This window comes from Perognathus longimembris, chromosome 11 (genome assembly GCF_023159225.1).
Source record: "Perognathus longimembris pacificus isolate PPM17 chromosome 11, ASM2315922v1, whole genome shotgun sequence".
Taxonomy (NCBI): domain Eukaryota; kingdom Metazoa; phylum Chordata; class Mammalia; order Rodentia; family Heteromyidae; genus Perognathus; species Perognathus longimembris.
The window spans coordinates 24952327-24974813 of record NC_063171.1 but is presented as its reverse complement, the minus strand read 5'-3'; the positions used below and the strand labels follow the sequence as shown (position 1 = coordinate 24974813).

The 22487-nt window shown below is 39.2% G+C and overlaps 1 protein-coding gene and 1 long non-coding RNA gene across 3 annotated transcripts in view; both read left to right on the top strand.

The window, feature by feature from the left end:
• The window catches only part of Pappa2 (pappalysin 2), a 233811-nt gene that overhangs the window by 12268 nt on the left and 199056 nt on the right, over positions 1-22487 (top strand). For both annotated transcript variants that reach the window (XM_048356418.1, XM_048356419.1), the window contains exon 3: positions 10916-11975. In XM_048356418.1, coding sequence (XP_048212375.1) covers positions 10916-11975 — 1060 coding nt within the window. The remainder of the gene's footprint in view (positions 1-10915; positions 11976-22487) is intronic.
• Positions 20123-21703, top strand: LOC125358995. Its single transcript, XR_007212468.1, has 2 exons — positions 20123-21298; positions 21631-21703. It is a non-coding gene; the product is annotated as an uncharacterized LOC125358995 (long non-coding RNA).

Below are 22487 nucleotides of genomic sequence, written 5' to 3'. Positions count from 1 at the left end.
TGCCTCCTGATGTTTATACTGGTGTCCAAGCTTCATATAGGGGCACATTTTCATGCACATATGTATGTGAATGTGAACATGTATATAACCACATACACACACACACACGCACACACACACACGTGCTTAAGTACAATTGTATACCTGTGTCTTCCAGTTCAACTTCTAAGAGCACCACATTGCTTGTACTGAGATGCACATCTGTACTGAGCCTAGAAACATGAAACCTCTCCAAGCCCACAGCCATCTGGTTTGTTCTTGTTTTCACTAGCTGAGATTTTAGTTGCTAGAACATCTCTTCAGGGAATCTTCTTTGATTTTTTTCAGGAAACATTGATTCTTTGTTTTGTTCTCTGATAGATTTTTCTGGAACCCTGTACTCTACCTTATCTGATATTAATTCCTATTTTACTTTCTATCCATTAGACATATCCTCATGAACACACTTGTGCTGTTTGCAGGATACTGTGCCATTATTAATCAGACATTTTGAGTCCCAGGTGTTCTGCCATTTCTATTGGAAGAATAGGTTGGCTCTAACCTTCACTTCACCTGGTTCATTACTAAATCCGTAGTGCCTCATACCTAGGCAGCCAACAACTCTTCTAATAAATGCTTGAACAAGAAATGAATAGACAAGACAATAAATGGAGATTTAATCTCATAAATTATGAAGTGAACTGTCCACTTTTGGAACTAGGAAAAGGAAGGCTTGGTGATCTTTGAATCCTCTTGAATTGGTAGATGGATAAGAGGTTGAAGATTCCATGAATAATATCTAGAAGGAATAGTTATTCTTAACCTCTTCCTCAACTCTCCCTTTTTCAGCCCCATCTGTTTATATTTCACAGATATTGACCAGGAACTAGTCTATAAAAAAGCACGTAATTTAAAACTTGATTTAAGTGTGATGATCTTTCAACTTTCAGAAACTTGGTTCTTTACTTGTCTCCTCTGGTTTGCAAGTACAGTCCATTCCTTGTTCCTATGGGGCTTTTGTCTGAATGTGTGTTTGTTCACATCATAATTCATAGGTAGGTTAGTGAGAAGAGTGTGTACTTAGAGAAAGATGAGTATTACCAGCCTGCAGCTGAGGCCCACCAGGGCCTGGGAATGGGCCTGGGGTTCCAAGCCTTTCCAATCTTTCTGTTTCTTCTCTGGTACTCTCAAAATCTGGAGTGTTTTTTTAATTAATATTTTGGGAGGGGATAAAATCATGTTTTTAAAGTATACTTATAGGCAGGTCCTAGTTCAGGTTGTTTTTTATCCATCCACTCACTCACTAGTCCATTTATTCAACAGATGTTAATGGAACACAAAGTAGGTATCAAATAATTCCTTTTGAAATAAACTCCAGTTTCACATAGAATAATTATAAACAAAAACCATAGCTGAGGTCTAGTTTGGACACTGTTTGCTTCAAAGCACATTAATAACTTGAAATAATTACATAATCAACTATCGTTATAATCCTTATAATCCAGCCTGTGGCATGAATCCTGAAGCAGGAGGTAATTGTGCACAGGATTCCCTCCCTGGGTGTGGCAGACTTGCTAGGCTCTTGGACCATCATAGCTGAGGAGGGGACTCTGGGGTGGTGGTCTCACCTTCTCTGCCTCTGGTAACTGAGCAGTGATTTTCCATAAATGGTGTGCTGCTGAAATCCAGGAACTGAAGGAAGAGGCTGCTGTACTTCTGGTACTTCTTTTTGGGAACGTCACTCTTCCCAATCCTATCTCCCACTGGCCTTTAACCTTCCTTCTCTCCAAATGCATATTGATAGTTGCAGCTTAAGGTAGAATTTAAGTGTCCTTGCTAAACTGGGAAAGCCATCTTTTGTCCTGTAGGGTCCTGGAGAGATTCTTTGGCTCTCATTCATCTGTGGTTCACTCCAGCACAAAGCAGAGCCTAGAGTGGGGTGGGCACTTCTGTTTTTTGTTTTGTTTTGTTTTTGCCAGTCCTGGGGCTTGAACTCAGGGCCTGAGCACTGTCCCTGCCTTCTTTTTGCTCAAGGCTAGCACTCTGCCACTTGAGCCACAGTGCCACTTCCAGCTTTTTCTATGTATGTGGTGCTGAGGGATGGAACCCAGTGCTTCATGTATGCGAGGCGAGCACTTTACCACTAGGCCATATTCCCAGCCCCGGATGGGCACTTTTGGTTGAATGAGTGACTAGAGAATCATCAGGTCTCTTGCACAGAAGTTGGCATCTCGTGACTCCTAATATGAACTGTGTTCCTGAGTCTCCTTTCCACATGATCTGCAACCTCTAAATGATGATGACCTGTTCTCCGGCCTGTCACTAGCTCCTTACCTCTGTGCAAGTTTCCTCTTCTCCTTCAATGTCCTAACTTCATCTAAATATACTTCCTTCCTTCAATGAGCTGAAATGCTGGCTTGGGGGACCTGTATTCCAGATTCAATTTCTTTACCAGCAGTTCTTTACTATGGATGGGTGGTACATGGTGGATAAATGGGAGCAAATGGTGATTTTTCTCTCAGACTTGTGACGATTAAATACATTTATGTAAATTACAGCGCATAGTAAGTGCTTAGTCAGTGTCGGGTGCTGTTTCATCTTCTGTGGAGATGCATAGAACACAAGAACCCAGGGTTTGCTTTCAGGACACTCCTGGCTGGGCTGCCAGGTCCAGCTCAGATTCCTTTTCCTAAAGGCCTTTCTTGCACATTCTAGTTCCTGCAAACTCTCTATTCTCAAGCCCTTATCAAATGCACATCTTTGCAGTACAATTTAGCATGGAATTGTTTGTAGTGAAACTTGATTAACAAGTATCCTTAGCTAACTAGAATGACTATAATGTTTTACTTACTCTACTTTTTTAGGAGATGGAAGTATGTGATTACAAGATTAATTCAAAGAAGGAATCCAGAAAACAGCCTTGTCAATAACTATGTCATTAACTGTGATACCAGCTCAATCCTTTCCATGTGGCTCCAGTTACAGGCATTGGGTAACAAGAAACAGAATGATGACCTTGAATCCATCAAGGTGAACCAAGAGACTAATATTCCATGCATATTCTGTTCATGTAACAGACAAGCCGATACAGCCCATCTCCCTTGATGGGGCAGTTAGGCATATAGAGTAAGAGACATTTATCTGATGTCACAAAAGGTAGAATGAGGATGATAGGTGCTCCAAAGTCTTAGTTTTTAGTTTGACTTTATTTCAACTCCTCCAGGATGCCTCAGCTTAACTTAAATCTTGAATTAGAAAACAGAAGAAAATAAGAAAAGTTAAAAAGGACACTTATAACTTTAGTTCTTCTCTAACACAAATATAAGTTCATTGGATGACTTATTTTTCTCTGTCTTTTCTATTTCTCATTCAGAGATAAAGCAGCCAAATCCATTCAATAGCAGGGATTTACTCAAAGATCAACTTTAAGAGTCCCCTTTGAACACTGGCCTCTGTAGCCTCACCTGGGTTCAATTTGTGAGCAAACATTCCACATCCTCCCAGATTTTCACAGTGCAGAACAAAAGGGCTTTGAGATTTTTAGTTCTGCCTGTCAAAGTACTTGGGTGTGTGTGGTCACTGGCTCACCAACCTCATGATACCTTTCTCCCTAGAACTGACATTTGACATAGATTGACAGGTGTTTCCCAGTTGATAGGTTATAGAAACGACTTATCTTTCAAAAGTAGGATATTTAAATGGGAGGTGGTATTGTATTGCTTGAGGGGTTTGGTTTGGTTTTCTATTACAGATGATGCTCTTGTGAACATCCTCATGAACACCTCCTAGATTGCTTCTTTAGCAGTGATTGCTTGAAATGGGAGTTCAGATCTGAAGGGTATATAAATGGTTTTGAGGAAATGACTGTCAAGTGTTTTTCTAGAATGATTTACCAACATTGTCTCCCCAAGTGCACTGTTTCCTTTGCAGTATCACTTGATCTTTAGACAAGTACCAATTTTCCTCATTGTCACCTATCAAGACTGCAATTTTTATCTTGCCTTCATTTGTGTTTTTTAACGATCTTCTTCTTCCTCCTTCTCCTCTTCCTTCTCCTCCACCTCCTCCTCCTCTTCCTCGTTCCCTACTCATGTCTTTATACCTCCTAGGTAGGTGATATGTCAGCAATTGGTAGTATACCATATGGACACTAGCAAACATGTTCATTGTGTGTGTGTGTGTGTGTGTGTGTGTGTGTGTGTGTGTGTGTGTGAAATAATGAGGGGCAAATAGGAGTGAAGGAGATGTGCTTGTGGGTGTTGTCTATTAGTCCCTAGGTGAGTCTTTTCTCTTACTCACTGCTAAAGAAGGCCCAATATGTGTTTTCATATCCACAGTAAACACTGAGAATCCCTGGTGTAAGTCTCTCAGGAGTTCTAAGTATGTGCAGCCTGAATTTCAGACAGATACTGCTAATGTTAGTTATCTCCATGGTGGGTACTTCTACCTTTGTTCCCTACACTGCCCTTCTCTCAGTTAGTAATAGTAATAATAATAACTTGAAGAGTAGCTAGTTTATGTTGGACCAGGGACTGTGCTAACTATATTCTATAGGGTCAGCTACAAGCCATATTTTCTATAGTTGTAAACTCCCTTAGATTCTTATCCCACACCTTGCTGCTAGTGTTATTTTTCTGCTCTCTCAGGCAATTTCAAAGCTGTTCTCTGCCTGCAAACCTGCCTGATGGACCCCCATCCTCTACATGGGTGGCCTGTGGGAAGCCTTGGTCCTGCTTTTTATCATCTTTGCCTGTGATGAGAGCATGACTAAAATGAAAAATTTGCTGGAAAGATGCTAGGAAGATGGTCCCCAGGAGGTTTCGTCTTGCTCTGTGCTCTAATTTGCAAAACCTTGGAGTTGCAGATGAAAAGTTGAGCCTAATCCCATCCCAATGGACAGTTATCAGAACAGCTGAAAAACACCGCTTGGCACCCTCTTCCCCCCCCCTTTTTTTTTTTTTTTACTTTTCCTGTTTCTGCCATGTTTGTCTTTTCTTTAATGGATAGCTTTTTCTTTCTTCTCCTTGGTTCTTTTTATGCACTCATGCTCTCTCGGTGTGTGTGTGTGTGTGTGTGTGTGTGTGTGTGTGTGTGTGCGCATGTGCTCACGTTGGGTAAGTACTTCTGCAGAAGGCAGCACATACAGGTGTGAGGCTCCCCAGGCAGAATATCCTGAGAAAGGATATTCTCTTGTATCAGGCTGATTTATGGTCATGACTTCACCTGGCCCTGGTTTTTGCTCAGTTTTCCTCCTAAAAAACAAGCTTGTACCACACAGCCTGGTGTTTTTTTGTTGTTTGTTTGTTTTTAATTAAAGTTACCAGCCAATGATATTATGTGGCACTCCTTGTTTTGTCAAGTGAAGCTACACCTTCTTGGAAGCTACAGGGGCTTCTTGGAGAAGCAGGGCTTCTAATTTCTGCTTCGCTGTCCAGATGTGCAGAGTAGAACTCTGCCACAGGGATTTCTGGAAAGGGAGGTTCCACAGCTGTGGTGCCAACAGCAGAATTTCTGCGGAAATCTTTCTTTTACCTGGGCCACTTTGGCTTGTGGAGTGATCTTCTGTGTGAGACTCTGCCATGGATTGATGTTGTATTCAGGGTGGAGTTTTCCTCCCAGACAATTTTCTTCTATGTGCTGTCATCTTGTGTGGGATCAAAGGGCAAGGAGCTCATTCTGTGATGGCTGGGGAAAGGTAATGGTAAAATAGTGAAGAATGTCAATTTGTAGTTGAAGAGTGAGGAGCATGCTGGATCTCTTTCAGTTCATTCTTCCATATCACATGTAACTGCATGTTTCTAGCCACCCCCAAGATGGACAGAGATGATCTTGTTGTAGATCAGGCTTCTGACAACCCACAGTCCCTCGACCAACTTCAAGAGCAGTAGGTGCAATGTAGAGGCAACAGCCCACCATTCCTGGACCCTGTGGGGGAGTTCACAGACATGTAAGGCAGGGTCTTCTTATCCAGGATCTCTCGAACTGCTTGATTAAAGAAGTAAACAAATACCAGCAATATGTGGCTCAGTAAGATGTAGGTTGTCATGGTCAAATACTCCATAGACAAGATGAAACTGAGGTTGGTTTTTGAACAGCCTCCCAGCGGTAGAATGCATTTCAGATGTGACAGATATAATATCATTTGTGTGGCTGGACTGTATGTGAATGGTTGGTGTTGGGAAAGTGACAGGTGGAGCAAGGAGGGAAATTGAATTGGAGTAGGAGAAAAGAATGGAATTCCGGAGTTAGAACATCTTCTCAACATTGTTTTTTCCAAAAAAATATTTATTTGATTTTTCTAAAAGAACTTTTCACAATGCTCTTAAAATATGTACAGACACTCCTCTGCTTTGAGAAACAAAAATGTATAGATGCTATTTTTGCTTTAGTCAGCACCATAAAATAGGAATACTAAAGACAATGAGTTTCCTGAGAGTCCTCCCAAGATCAGACGTTTTTCTCTCTCTCTTCAATCTGTATGGCTGGGATTACAGCCTAGTTTATATGACTGTCTATTTTATTTGTTGAAATGGAACTCTTGCTGCTTTTTATTCAGGGTGGCTTCAAACTACAAACTTCCTGACTTCCAGTGTCCAAACAGCTGATGTTACAGTTGTGTGTCACCAAGCCTGGCCCTATTTTTATCCACATTTTTAAGTTGATTTTTGTAACTACTGAGGTAGATGACACCTTTCCTACTCATTACGGTACCAAGAGCACCAGCCCTTTTGCCTAGGGTTCTCTAGAACTAATTAATGAGTATGACATGTCATAGAAGAACTTGGGAGGTCTACCCAGAAATGTGACCAGCTATTCAACAAGGTAGTCTGTCAATTTATGCTTTACTCAATAGTGAAGGATAAATGATTACATCAGTCATTCACTTTTTCTTCTCTCTGTTTCTGGTTGTGGTTTCTTTTGAGAAACTAGATCACAGCTGTCTTCAAGATGCAAAGAAAGAAAGTACGTCTTCCAATCATTACTGCCATTTTTACTAGTCTACCTCACAGGCTGCATAAAACTCTCTTCCGAGGAACTCTTAATTTTATAAAGTATTTGAAATGTTTCAGTGTAGTACAAAGGACAATTATTTCTGATTCTTGTCCCTTGAACTCACTGGATGTGAGATTGTGAATTGCTTGTGTAATGGCTTAATTCTTAGTTCATGGCCTATAAGAGAAGATACTAAAATCCAGTATGAACTGGATTTGTGGTATGGTTTACTAGGGCTGGCACATAGTCCATGGTTAGGGTGCAATAGACATCCAATATAGGACAGGTCAACTCTCTTTATGTCTTCTAAGGCACACACAAGTTAAAAGACAGAATTTAAGAAAGGGAAACAGAATTACTTCTCTACAATGGGCTACATTTAGAATCCCCCCAATGGAACAGCTATTTGTGACCCTGTAAATCATGAGGCTCACACTTTTATAGGTTTTTTTTCTAATAGTCTTCAATAACATTTATGTTTCTGAGAGGGCTTGATTTTTGGAGCTGGATCCTTTACTCCCAAATCCTGATAATTTGTAATAATAGAGAAGTAGATACAAATAATTTTTGTTACAGACATGAGTCTATCGTTCTATTAAGATACCTGTGGTCTCTAAATAGAATTTTTAGAGTTGAAAACAGGAATAAAATGAACAAGATGTGCTCCTTTAATTTACTTTATTTTCTTTCCAAACTCAGTTTTAAAAGATGGCAAGGTATTCAAACAAGTTTAAATTTAGTAAACATTGATATATACCAGAAGAAGTTTGGATGAAAGCACTGAAAAAATTATTCATAAGGTTTTAAGACAATATGGTCCAAATGTTTGGCTTCAAGCTCACCACCATCTTTTGTGTTACATCATTGGATCTGATGTTTCTAACCATGGGCTATCATAGTTCAGTTTGGTGTTGAATGATCTCATAAATCATATTACTGATCTGGCCCCTCTGTTCCTCCCAGGAATGTGGTTTTGATGAACAAACAACAGTTGTAATGTGTTTGCTTCTATCACATGTACATCCAAAGTTGTAAAAGTTCAATGTTGCACAAGCTCAGAGTTTCACCACGTATATTGTATTGGCTTAGACTGTGTGGGTTCTGTCAGCCCTTGCTGTGCCATACTGAGCAGAAAGGGAAGTTTCTGTATTTTTTTTAATGAAATTCATCTTGTTTCTGCATAATGAGGTCAGGGAGGGAGGCGGGCAAAGGGAGAGCTTCCTGCGGGCATGTGGAGAGCTGGGCTGGCTGTTCGGTGATAACAGTTGGACCGAATTTATTTGCAGGGGCAGCTGGTCACAGAGTGTTCTAGTAAACAGCATAAAGCTCAAAATCCAAAGTGGAGGCACTATTTACTCCCTTTTCATTTCAACAGGTTACATCTTCAGCAAAGCAGGCTATCTACTTTAGTGAGAGGGAAATTGAAATGCCTGGCAGCTTGTATTTGCTTTCCTTTTGTGAGTCTAGAAGGGCTGAAACCGGCTCCTGCTGGATCACCAGGGCCAATTGTACATTTCTCTTCCCACCTCCATGTACAGTGACAGCATAGTGGTAACTTGTAATTGGCCACTGTGGGAGTAATATACACCACAACCATTGGCTAACACTTCACTACAAAGGTTATAGCTTCCTTTGGTATAAATATGGAGAAATAATTATTTTATTGATAATCAATCAGAAGTCTAAGGACAAGATGTTGAAATGTTCACAACTGAAACTAGATACCTATCAAGTAAGTTAATTAGTTATTTATATGGTAAGTCTAGTAATTTATATCCCAACTCACTGACTGTGTATGTATCAAAATGTACACTTCCTCTTAAAAACCAGCATTGAAGTGACAGACACATAACTCTATGGTACTCATGAAATACTATAGCACATTTGTTCATAACTCAACAGGAAGACATAATTAAGGCTCTATAGTGTTTATTAAAATATGTTAACCAAGAAGAAAATGTGGGATAGGGAAACTTAATATTGACCATGCAGTTTTGTCTTCTTTTTTGAAAGTTGACCCAATAGAAGAGGTTTAAAAGCAATATTTCATAAATTTCTTTGACAAACTTTGCATACAACCAAGAAAACAAGACAACAACAAAAACAATAGTAGACACTTCCCATTTCATCATAGCTAGTCATTACCAGTATTTTAATGGCTAATTGTTATAATTACTAGGTAGGGGTTGTTTTGGTTTTTTATTTATTTTAAATTTATTTATTTGATATACAGAAGGGTTATAGTTACAGAAGTCAGGTAATAAGTACATTTCTTTTTGAGCAGTGTCACCTCTCTCCTTGTTTTCTCCCAGTTCTTCCCTCCCAATCCCCGTCCCGGACAAGTTGTATAGTTCATTTTCAAACATAGTGTCTAGTGAGCGTCACTGCTGCATTTGTTCATCCTTTCTCCCACCATTTCTGTGCTCCCACTCACCTCCACAAATCAGATAAATTTACATACAAGACAAAAAGTACAGAAATCAAAAACAGCAACCTAGGAGAAACAAGCAAAAGCCAAAACAAAAACCAAATGAAAAGCAAAATAACAAAATCCTCTTAAGTGCAAGTTTTTACTTTTTGTTAGACACAAGGAAGCTATTTATAATGATCATTTTTATAGAAATGTGGCTACTTATAAAACCTTTGGTGTCATCAGTAGCAGAAGCTCATGATTTAGAAATCCAGAACACACATTGACAAGTGCTGTTAGCGTAAACTCTGTAAGTCAAGGAATACACAAAATTCTTGTTTCTTAGAGGGGGTGTGGAGCACTCTTTATGTGAACCTCAAGCACTTGGTCCTACAAATATCAAATCACTATCATTCACTCATCAGCTCAAGAAATATTTATTAAGCGTATCTGTGTAGAGAGAAGAACATATATGAATGCCTTCATGTAGTTTACAAGTAAAGTCTGATCTTGACACTACATCCTAAAAGGGGTACCCAAGAAAGATCATCCACCAATGGGATACCAGGAATGTTCAGGGTCTCCACTGTATCTCATGGTTCCCTTCTGTTTGCAGTTCTGCCACATTTGATGTGACAACCTTTTCCTACTACTACCTTGCCAATGATCTGCTATCTACAAGTGTTGTATTGTTTATCAAGTGTATTTCTTGTTTCCATGGCTTTTCTGAGCAATGGATGTGATGTCAGTAGAGGGACCGTCTTTTACCCAGAAAGTTTTTTGTGTAATGTGGTAGGTATTGTTGGATGTAGGATAACCACCTTTGTAAATGACTCTCTGGGTTTTGGAGCTGAGGCTATTCCATTATGCTTTCTTTGGCAACAGTTTACCCTGTAGATGACAGGTCTTTCTTTAATCATAGGGGGTAATGATCCAGGAACAAAGTCTAGAAGTGATAACCTTCTCCAGGAGACCCTTCCTTCTTCCATCCGCTCCTTGTTTTACCTTTGGGAACCATTTTGTATTCAATGGAGGAAATGACTTTTTGAAAGGACACAAGAGATTTACTATCACTTGTAAATGACTAATGTTTCCCTCATGAATTCTCAGGATATAAAGGAGCTGGGGTCAGAGAGGGAAGGACAGAGATTCAAATGAAGAATATTCTTGATGAAGTGCTAACGAATGGCCTTCAGTTTCATTGGCTCTACACTTCCCAGCTTTCATTTGGGGTATTTTAAATATGTGAGGAAACTAAACTGGGTGGAAGTTCAAGTGAGAGTCCTTTGAGGAGCTGCCACATGGTCCAATATGAGTGTATAAGAGTATGGACAGGCATCCCAGGCGGAGAATTTGTGTCATATATATATATATATGTATATGTATATATATGTATACATGTATACATATATATACACACATATATATCAATTAAAAATCTTTCGTTCTTGCTATTTACATGTGTTTTCCCCTTCCTTTCTCCATTCTCTTTGTATTTGGTGTTTCTTCCTTGGATTCTTCCTTCTTTCCCAGGTGTCTTTGATAACTGCTCCCACACCATCAGTGACAAGGGCTGGGCGCTGGGGATCAGCACAGGCAAAGATAGGGGAAAGGGAGATGCTCGCTTCTTCTTCTCCCTCCGAACCGACCGTGTGAAGAAAGCTACGCTTGTGACTGGGCACAGTCACTACCAGCCAGGCATGTGGACACATGTGGCAGCCACTTATGACGGACAGCTCATGGTCCTGTATGTGGACGGTACCCAGGTGGCTACCAGTACAGACCAGTCTGGTCCTCTGAACAGCCTCTTCATGGCATCTTGTCGCTCTTTGCTCCTGGGTGGTGATGGCACTGAGAATGGGCATTATTTCCGTGGACATCTGGGCACATTGGTCATTTGGTCAACCGCCCTCTCACAAAGCCAACTGCATCCTTCAAGCCAAGCAGAGGACTTCACCACCCTCATGCTGACAGCCAATTTTGCTCTTCTGAAGGAACAATGGATCCCCTTCAAAGATGAGAAATATCCTCAGCTTGAGGTTCTCAAGGCATCAGAGCCCCAGCCCGAGATTCTGTCACCTTTGCACCCCCCACCTTGTGGGCAAACAGCTTGTGACAATGTGGAGCTGATCTCCCAGTACAATGAGCACTGGCCTCTTCGGGGAGAGAAAATGATCCGTTACCGGGTGGTAAACATCTGTGATGATGAGGGTTTGCACCCCACGGTAACTGAGGAACAGATCTGCAGGCAGCATGAAGCGCTCAAGGAGGCCTTCAGTCGCTACAACATCAGTTGGCAGCTGAGCGTTCACAAGGTCCACAACTCCACCCTGCGTCACCGGGTGGTCCTTGTGAACTGTGAGCCCAGTAAGATTGGCAATGACCACTGTGACCCCGAATGTGAGCACCCTCTTACAGGCTATGATGGGGGGGACTGCCGCCTGCAGGGCCGCTGCTACTCCTGGAACCGAGGGGATGATGTGTGTCAACCTGAGTGCAACAACATCCTGAATGACTTTGATGAAGGAGACTGCTGTGAGCCCAATGTGACTGATGTGCACAAGAACTGCTTTGACCCTGAATCGTCCAGGAGGTAAGGAGCTGGGGACATTTCTACTATTGTGCTACACTTTCTATTTCTAGAGACGAAATAGGGTTCACATAGTCCCCAGATAAAGCATTCTTTACATCCCTCCCAACCCCTAGTCAGACTCTATGGAACTATCATGAAGTACTTGGTGCTTTGCCAGGCACATGGGGGCAGATTGGTAACTATGGAAAGGGACAGCCTTCACAGAACTCATGGTCTGTGTGTGTTCACCAGTATGCAATGCACTGACAACTTGTGTGCACCAGCAGCCTGGAGTACAGGGAAAGAAGAACTACTTTCTTTATCAGTGGAAAAACCAAGGAATCTTCCAGAATAGACATTCTAAAGAGTAATTGAATCTAGTGAACACAAGTTCTGCATGGCTATTCATTCTACCTGTCCGCAGAGGTTCTCAGCACTGTCATGGGGATCCAAAGAAAGTTTCCATCTCTGTTCTTGGTACAGTTTGAGCAGTTCATTGGATGCATGGATGCAAGTCTTTCTATTTCTTTATGTACCTCCTATTGACTCCTTTCTTCACAGAGCTTATGGAAGGATCTTATGGAAACAAGGAATCAAAGCTTGCTATTCCCATTGATGCTGCCCTGAAATAAGGGATAAACTTATTACCTAACTCCCAGGTTATGTTATAATCAGCTCCTGCCCACTTTCCAACTTTATAAGCAACCAATGACCTCATGCATACAGCACAGCTTGGCTGACTGCTGGTCAAGCCTGTTTCTGTCCCTCAGATTTGGCATAAGTGGCTCCATCTTCCTGGAATTCTTTTTCCATTGGTGTTCCTTTAGGGAGCTCTGGCTTACCATTCAAATATCTACCTAAGGATTGACTTCTGAGCCTTTCCTGATCTTCCAGTCTAAAACAGTTACTCAATCATGTTAACATCAATTAACATTCACTTCCTGTACTTCTGATGATTTTTCTCTTGAACTCCTCTGCTTATTTTCCTTTTGTTTGGAATATCAGCTCCATGAGATCAAAGGCCTTGTCTGTACTGTTAATGACCATATGCCTAGTGACATGCTGCTTCAACCTGGCCACACCTCCTGTCTACTTCCTTCCAATAATGATATCAAATAATGAATCTATTGATGGATTGATCCATTGATAAAGTCCAAGTACTCGTGATCTTATCACTTCGAAAAGCCTCATCAGTGGCAACCAACACTTTAACACAAGAATCTGTGAAAGACATTTCACTGAAACCATAACATGTATACTTATTCCAATCTGAACAGCAGTCTTGGAATGTAGTCAGGCACTGTTCCTCAGAGTGGCCTTTGTCTCTAAGTTCCTACTATACTAACCTTGTTTGAGTTTTGCACTTATTTCCATCACTGCCTTAGACTTGACATGGGAACTCATTCTATTCTCCCTAGGCAGAGAAGTGTTGTGGACTTTCATTCACATACATTTGTCTTTATTCCTGCTTTGTGGAATTAAAGGAAATACTTATACTTTTCTTTGTGTAAGACTCAAATATTTGGAAGTTTTGAACGTTAAAGTGTTTAAATCAGAGTAATAGATACTCATGTAAAAAATGAAATTAGCCAAGTTCACACCCACAATCTTAAACTACTCAAGAGGCTGAGACTAGGGGGATAGAGGTTTGAAGTAACTCTGAACAGCAAAGTCTGAGAGACTCCAAGATAAGCAAATATATGCCAGGCTGGAGGCTGGATCAAGTGGTAGAATGCCAAGCATTAGCTAGAAAGCTGAATGAGAAAGAGTGAAATATTCTGAAATTCAGGGTATTGATACCAATTTATCTCTTTTTCTCCACTTTTTTTTTTAGCTTTTATTCCCACAATCATATTTATTTCCTTTATTTGTTTCTTTTGGTAATTATGGTCCTGTCTCTAAATACATTTTTCTTGATCAGTTTTAAACATTATCCATTGACTTACTCTTGAGATAGAGATAAGAAGTAACTCCACTACATTGCATCCTGTCTCTTTTTCAGTTTTCCAACATACTTACTTACTATTTCAGTTGAAGCAATTGTAGCAATCCCTTATTATTCCCGGGAAATATTCTTCAGGACTCCCTTGGATATCAGGGGATGCTCAAGTTTCTTATATAAGTTATATTTACATGTAACTTACACACATTTTCTCTATACTTTAAATCATTTCTAGAGCATTTGTAATGCTCAATACAATATAATGCTGTGTAAACGGTTGTTATATTGGTATTGACAAAGAAAAACTACCCATGTTCAGTACAGAGGCAACTTTTTTTTCACCCACCATTCCATCAGTCCATGGAGACAGAATCCATGAATGCAGGCTGACTGTATGTGTATTTACAACATTATGACTATGAAATTTTATTTGTTGCAGGACAAAGTATCATTCTATTATTTCCTTTCTTTCTCAGCTTCTTCTTATACCACCAGAGTCCCTTCCTTCCTTCACAATAAGCACAAATGTTTCCAAATGCTTTTTCATACATGCTCATTTATTGAATACATCTTTTAAATGGTTTTGTTTTACACCCATCTTCTGGCATTCTCCAGTATAGTTCATTTTGTTTACTTCTAATGTTGACCAGTTATTTTAGGCCCATAGTTCATTTATCAGTGTGGAACTTCACTACACTTTTTGGATTAGAGCCACTGTGTCCTCAATTGCATCAATATCTCTTAATTTACAACCTTATTTTACTGGGAAATGTCCTTAAGTGACTATCTGGTAAAAAGATGTTTTAGGTAACTTTTCTGAAAATGACTTCTTAGAATTTGTTTAGGCCTTTACATGAAATAGATAACCTTCCTTTGTGTAAAATTTTGAGTTTGAAAACATTTTTGCTGAAACTTAGAAGAAATTTATCAATTGTCTCTAATTTCCATTCTGACAGCTCTATGATAGTTCCCCCATCTTTTCTCTCTCTTTCTATGTATATATTTATGTGTATAAGATATATAGAGAGATAGAGAGGTAGAGACTCACCTAGAGACGCATAAACACACTTGTGTGTGTATTTATTTATGTGTTTCTTTGGGGTTTATTTAAAATGTTATCTTTTGTCTATGGTTTAAGAGAATTTATGATAATTGTTCTTAGGATCTAAAAAGATCCTTTTATTATTCTTTCACTATGCACTTAATGTGCCCTATTAATTTGGACACTCATTCACCTTATTTACGAAAATTTTTCTAAAATTATTACTTTGACATATTTTTCTTTCAATTTTGTCAGTTATCTTTTTCTTTCCCTTAGCTGGAAATGAAGCTCTCAAATTTGTTCTCCAGCATACTCTAAATTTTTTTCATGTTGTTCTACTTTTGGAGATTTCTTTGATTTTTAACTTCTAATTATTTTATTACTTTTTTAATCTTAACAAACATGTTTTAAGACTTCTTTCTTTCTCTTTGGTGGGACTTGAACTCAGAGCTTGGGTGCTGCCCCTAGTTCTTTCACCCAGGGCTAGTACTTGACCACTTTGAGCCACTGCGCCACTTTTTGTTTTCTGGTTATTAACTGGAGATAAATGTCTCAAAGACTTTCCTGCACAATCTGGCTTTGAACAGAGTTCTGCGGATTTTAGCCTCTGGCTTTAAACTATGATCCTCAGATCTCAGCCTCCTGAATAGCTAGGATTACCAATGTGAGCCACTGGTACCAGGCAAAAAACTTTGTATTCATTATTTAGTCTATGATTACTTTAAAGGTAAAAATCAAATTAAACAAATGGTATCTACTTTTTATGCTAATGCATTTTCTCAAGTGCCGAGTGCTCAACTCCCAGTCATAACAACAATTCTGTCTACTACCTGGAGAGAAAAATGATAATTTTCTGTGAGTCTCTCCTTTTGGAAGAATAAATCTGAAGGCAAAAGTATGGGGGGAGGTGTACAATTTTCTTTTTTATGTCCCTCATATTTATTTCATTATGGAATCTTGTTTGTCACTTCTCTTCTGCCTTAAATGCTCTGTGATAAATTTTTATTATTAAAAATGTTGAGTGTTTTATAGTTTTCATTGGCAGGAAAGATATTTTGAAAATCTATTACTTATCAAGTTCTTCCAATATGCCAATCTAAGCTGAGGTACAGAAAGAAGAACTTTGTGTAGATCTTTCTATACTGTGGTTTGGATTATTTGACAACACTGTATTTAGAGACTTAGATCTCTGGGGTTTTCTGAGACCCTGGATTTGGTGAAGTTAGTGACCATTTCTGAAATAAATTACCCATATATAGCATCTTTATCATTACAATTAAGTTATAGACCTTAATTCCTTCAAAATGTTTTTCTTAAGGGATCCAATGTCAACAAATACTTGGCAAGACATTTATTGAATACACAGTGTGCTGAAGAACACAGTTCTTCTACTCAGGAGCTTAAGTTTACTGGTGGGTAATGGAAAGTAGAGGGGAAAAAAACCTAGAGGCAGATTGATAGCTAGCATGCATTAGTAATCGATTAGTAATTGATGATAGTTCTTTTCCCAATTCTACTTAACATTTCTTACCACACCCTGTGAGAACCAGAAATCTAGCTCAAAGAACTTTCTTTCTTTCCCAAAGGTTCTGGAAAGAGGAATGAGCCTAAGGAATCTATTTACAAACATCTGTAACCCAGATGGGTCTATCAAAGGGAGAGTATTTTTCAGGCTTGGGACTGGTCAGGGGAGATATGAATTATAGATATGTTACATAGCCAGTTGAATAGGATTACCAAGATAGAAGAACTTGGCTTGTGGATTTGGAGGGCTGCATAAGCCAGATGTCTCTTTCTACTTACTAGCTACAACACACACACACACACACACACACACACACACACACACACACAGACAGAGAGAGTGTATGAGAGAGTAAGATTAGAGAGAGAGAGCGAGCAAGAGAGAGTTGAAGAAAGGAAGAGAGTTCAGTGTCTAATTCAGTAAAATTACAAATCACAAATATCCTTAACCATTCCTTATGGTGTATTCTAGGGAATCAAGGAAAAAGAATCTCTGCTGCAAGGTGAACACAACTTCCTTGACCTTTACAGGCATAAGCTTCATTTGATCATTAATTCTTTTTTTTTTCCTCTAAAGTTATGTCTGAAAGATTTTCACTGCTGGTACTCAATCTAATTTCCATCCTTCACCTTTTCTCCATTTCCTAAGAATCAAGTATTCAAAGAAATCTGGAACAGTGGGCTCTCCCCCTACCTCTCTGGTTTCTGTATCTTTGCTTTCAAAATATTGTTGAAGAGAGGAAAATTACCATGTTAAAAGCAAATGGCTGAGCACAGATTTATTTTAAAGCTGTCACTCAGCAAGTGTCAAAGTGTGCTATAAAACAGACAGTGGGATAGCATTCATGTTCTGAGGCCTTTTGTGAGCCAACACTTCTGTGTCCTGGTGACTCCATTTCTCATCCTTGCCACCTTCTCAGAGTCATATTGCTAGGAAGTTCAGGAGCAGAGGTCTGTTAGACAAAGAACACCAGCAGCTGGCTCATTTCTTGCTGAAAAAGCCCTCAGAAGGTGAACTGGGGGATGTCTTAACAGGTGTGAGGTAGAGTGTCATCTACAGTTGTGCCTAGAAAGGGTGTATTTTGGAACAGGAGAGAAGATGCATGTGGAATAAAAGGGAACAGGTGAAGAAGCTGGTGTTTCACAAACTTGGATACCCAGGAGGTGTTCGCTGGGGTGTGTTTACCCACATGTTGAGGCTGTTGAGCCAAAGGAATGGTAGAGCTAGGACCTGCAGTGGTGAGTCTGTTAAACATCAGTGAGTTTTCATTATAGATTTTGTTTGAAGTCAAGAGTCAAGTTTTCTGGTGCCAAAAATAACATGGACAAGGAAAACAAGTGTAAGGCATAGTAGAGGGCAGGGAGAAAATAAAAGGTAGAGAAATTTTGAAACTGAACAGCAAGAAAACTTTTCAATTCCTCTACTTCAACATGTGCAAAGTGTGCAGAATATAAAGGGCCCAGCCTCACTTTATCTTGCTCATGTCACTTGGCAGAGATACCAGAGGGAAGAAATAAGAGAATATAGATAGGCTTGGGAAAGTTACCTAAATAATAGAAATGCCACCTGTCTATTTTAGTAGATACAATATTTCCCTCTATTCCATTGGGAACTCTCTTACAGAGTTTATAGATTCCAGTTTTCTTGCTTACCTGGCTGAGGGTGATATCCTTTCCAGGTGAGTGGGGGAAGGCTGTTTTTCTCCTTTTTGTGGTTATTTCTTGGCCAAATATGCAGACCTTTGAATAAGCCATGTGGTCTGTCTGGTCTACAAATATTTCCTTGTAGAAAAAATTTTAAGAGAAAGACCCTAACAGCCAACCATAGTTAGTCATTCAAGACAGTTGGTAATTTTCCTGGGAGTTGGAGTGTTAGCTCTGTACCCTGACCAGTTGCCAGTCTGTTTCTCTTCTCACTTAGATGGCCATTCCTAGGATTTACACCTAGGAAACTGAAAGACAGCTGCACATTTACAAATTACCCCCTGTTCTCCAAGAACCTTATTTATAAGTTACTTTGTTGATTATAGAAATGTTAGGTCATGTTTTTAGATCTTCTTCCACCCTGACGCTATTTCCTTTGATCTTGGAGATGTTGGTTGGGTAGTTGATTGAGTACAGGGATTTCTGGCCATTGGGGGTCTTTCTGTGTTTCATCACAGTATCCCCCAGCCACAATGCTGCTGACTAATTAATTTTCTGAACTCTAAAAGGTTCTCTTATTTTCTTCCAGAGACACTTGGACAGATTCCTTAGGCTCAGAATTTGGATATTAAGGCCTTTTTGTCTATCAAGAACCAGAGTATTATTTCAACTTTCCTGTGAACATTCCTTTGTCTAAAAATAAGACCTGAGTATCTTATTTGAACCATTACTTATCTACCCTATGCCAATAGCCAAGTTCGGTACTTGCCACCTCTCACCTAAGTTTATGGTAAGAGCCTCCTAACTGAACTTCTACTTTTACTCTTATATTTATTTTTGAGTCATCTTCAACAGCCCTTATTAGAGTATGACTCAGATCATGGCTTTCTTTTGTCTCAAATTCTCCAGTAGTCCCTAGATCACTCAAGTCTTAAAGCTAAAGGGCAGTGTTACTGTGGTCTTCAGGGCCTAATTGACCTTGAACTAGTTGTGTTTGTGCCTTTCTTCTTGCCATACTACTCTATCTCACTGAATTCTAGCCATACTTTCCTTTTCTTTATCCCCAGACTTGCCAGGCACACTCCTTCTTCAGAACTTTTCCTGTGGCTTGGCTAATTGCTGGAATGCTCTCCCTCCAGATTGATGTATGGCTAACTTTCCTACCTTCTTCTCATCATTCCCTGCATCACCTTCTGTTTGAGGCTTTCCCTGATGATTCCCATGGATAATGTTACTCACTACCCTGACTTTTCATGCTTTCTTTCCTGCTCTACTTTTCTTTTTAGAATTTTATCACCAGTATGCTATTTGGTTTGTTTGCCTTAATGTTGCTCCTCTCCACTGGAATGTAAATTGCACTAAGGAAGTGGTTTTTGTGTGTTTGGGTTACTGCTGTACCCTAGCACCTAGAACAGAAGGAACAGACTAAGTAGTCAAAAACTAATTGTTGAAAATGGCAGGTTCTTACTCTAGCACAGTGGTTGGGAAATTGTGGCTGATGGACTAAATTTGGCTCAATGTTTTTGTAAATAAAATTTTCTTTGGAGCACAGCCACTCCCACTTGCTTGCATATTGTCTATGACTCCTTTCACACAGAAGAGTTGTATAGTTATAACAGAGATCATATGACCCACAAACCCTAAAATATTTACTATTTGGACTTTTGAAAGAAGTTTGCCAATCCCTGTCCTAGTACATGTCTGTCATACTATATTATAATTATCCATTGTTACTCATCTTTTGTATAAGACTTCATATTCTTTGATCACAAGAAACCAAGAAGTACTCATTTAATATAGTTTAAATGAATATACATATGTATAAATATATGTTTGTACAATATATGTATATATATATATATATATAAATGATGTAGGGTAAATGGTAGTGTTGAACAAGGGCCTTAGCAGGGCATAAATTTAAAAGCAGAAAACATTACTTTGTATAACTGTAAGGGTGTTGACAATCTATATTTGATTGCCTTTTTCCTATTGGTCTCATCATTTTGTCAGAATTGCCACATGAAGAAGTAAATAAAATAACTGAGATGCCTCTGGAAAGTGAATATACTAGCTAAGGAGGAAATGGCTTGAAGCCATTCTACTCATGTCCTTATTGGTTGAATGACTGGACCTCCAGAGGGCTCTGAAAGCATAGTTACAGGGTATATTTTGATGAGCAGAGAAATGGTCAACTATAAGAGCCAAGAAGTAAAATAGCTTATTTTTGCTTGGGAGGTGAGGGCAGTTCATGAAATGAAAAAGAAAAACAATTCCAAAAAAGAGATGGAGGTTACTCTGTACATAACATCTCTTTGAAATGGTGTCACAGATTAGCTAAAACTCGGACCAATCATTTTATGTAGGCTTTTGTGGCTCTAAAGAACAGAAATTTGTAGTCATTAACCAAAGAAAATGCAATTATTATATAAGTACATATGGGAATGGAAGTAGAGCTAAAAAGGTACTGACAACAAAGGCAGGCTCTGGAGTTCTTTCTAAAGTTTCATAGTTCTACACAATTTACTATCTTGCAACTTTCATATCTTGTTCACATTCTACTAGATACTCATAGTTCCTGCTCCTTTGTGATTTTGAAAACATGGCTTCAGCTTGCTGTCTCACCTGAAGAAAAAAATCTCACTAAGTCTCTTCAGATTCATATCCTCCTGCTTATAGCAGTAGCCTTTTGCAATATTTGCCTCAGTTCAATGTGTATTTGGCCTAATTTGTCTTTACATGTGAGGTCAGAAGTTACAGGTTTCTGGCCAGCCTTGAGTTCTAGCAACTGTGGTCAAAACAAAAGATACTTGAGAGGTCCTAAGAGCCCCAGAGAGCAGTTTTCTGTCATATGATGCAACACTCTGGGTAGAGGGAGCTGGTTGTTTATGTTTTCTTTTTAGAGTTGAAATACATATACCATACTTTGTTTTGTTGTCCTGAGGTTTAAACATAGGGCTTTGAACTTGTATGTAAGGTACATTACTGCTGACCCATACTTTCAGCCCTTCCTGCTCTTGTTTGAGCTAAATCCTTGCTTTAGGCCCCAGCTAGCCTGGACTGCAATCCTATTTACACTTCCTATGAGAACTACCTTTCTACCTTTTTATCCCCCTTTCTATTTCCTTTCTTCAAAAAAGAAATATTGTTCAGAAAGGCATATGCTCTTTGGTTATACTTGGTACTTAGCTGGTACTCAGAATTTTTATTTATTTATTTATTTATTTTATTGTCAAACTGATGTACAGAGAGGTTACAGTTTCACACATTAGGCATTGGATACATTTCTTGTACTGTTTGTTACCTCCTCCCTCATTCCCCCCTCCCCCACCCCCTTTCACTCTCCCCCCCCCTCCATGAGTTGTTCAGTTGGTTTACACCAAACAGTTTTGCAAGTATTGCTTTTGTAGTCATTTGTCTTTTTATCCTGTGTCTCTCGATTTTGGTATTCCCTTTCACTTTCCTAGTTCTAATACCAGTATACAGTTTCCAATGTACTCAGATAAGATACAGCGATAGTGCAGGTACTCAGAATTTTAAAGTGAATGTTACCAAGTTTGGGATGAAGTCACCACATTGAAAACTAAGACAAAGAAGTAATATTCAAAATTACTTAAAAAATATTAAAGACTGTGCTCAGTGCAATACTGTATAAATTTACAGTGAAGGTAGGGTTTAATATACAAAAAACATGCAAGCCAAGGCAAAAGAAATCTTTATAGTAGTCAATATAAAAATAACCATGGAGTGAAAAGTATGATGTGGTCACTAAATATATGGCAACAATCTTAGGTTCTGTTAAAAAGGATAAAGTGTACAAACTAGTGGAAGGGATGTTCCCCCTCTACACATGGCTCAAAGTCAGAGTCTGCCTGGAGTTTGTACTCCGTTCCAGGTAGCTGGTTTTATGAGGACCAACAATCTGACACAGGTCCAAGGTTTGAGAGAGAGCGGAGATAATCAGGATGGTAAAATGACCTTGTTCTCTTTCAAATATGAATTTTCAATGTCTGTGAACCTGTTTAAGGGGTCAATATAAAGGGAATAAAACAGAAGAGTCACTAAGGCTTCTTTTGCATCACATTCACTCCATTCACCCATTCGCTTAACTCATTCAGCTTATAACAATTATTTATTGAATCTCTATCATGGTTTAGACACAGTAGCATACACAAGGGACATCAGATATTATCTGTGTCTTTATTCATAAGGAAGAGAGGCATATATGTTTATATACATATATATGTAAAATTGATTCGAGTACGGTAAAGTCCAGTTCCGTCTCTATTCAGCTTTGGCCTCCTGAGTCTGGGTTTCTATGGCAATTAACAATTTATCTTTAACTTCCACTCTTCCTCCACCCTAACTCCAAATTAGCTTT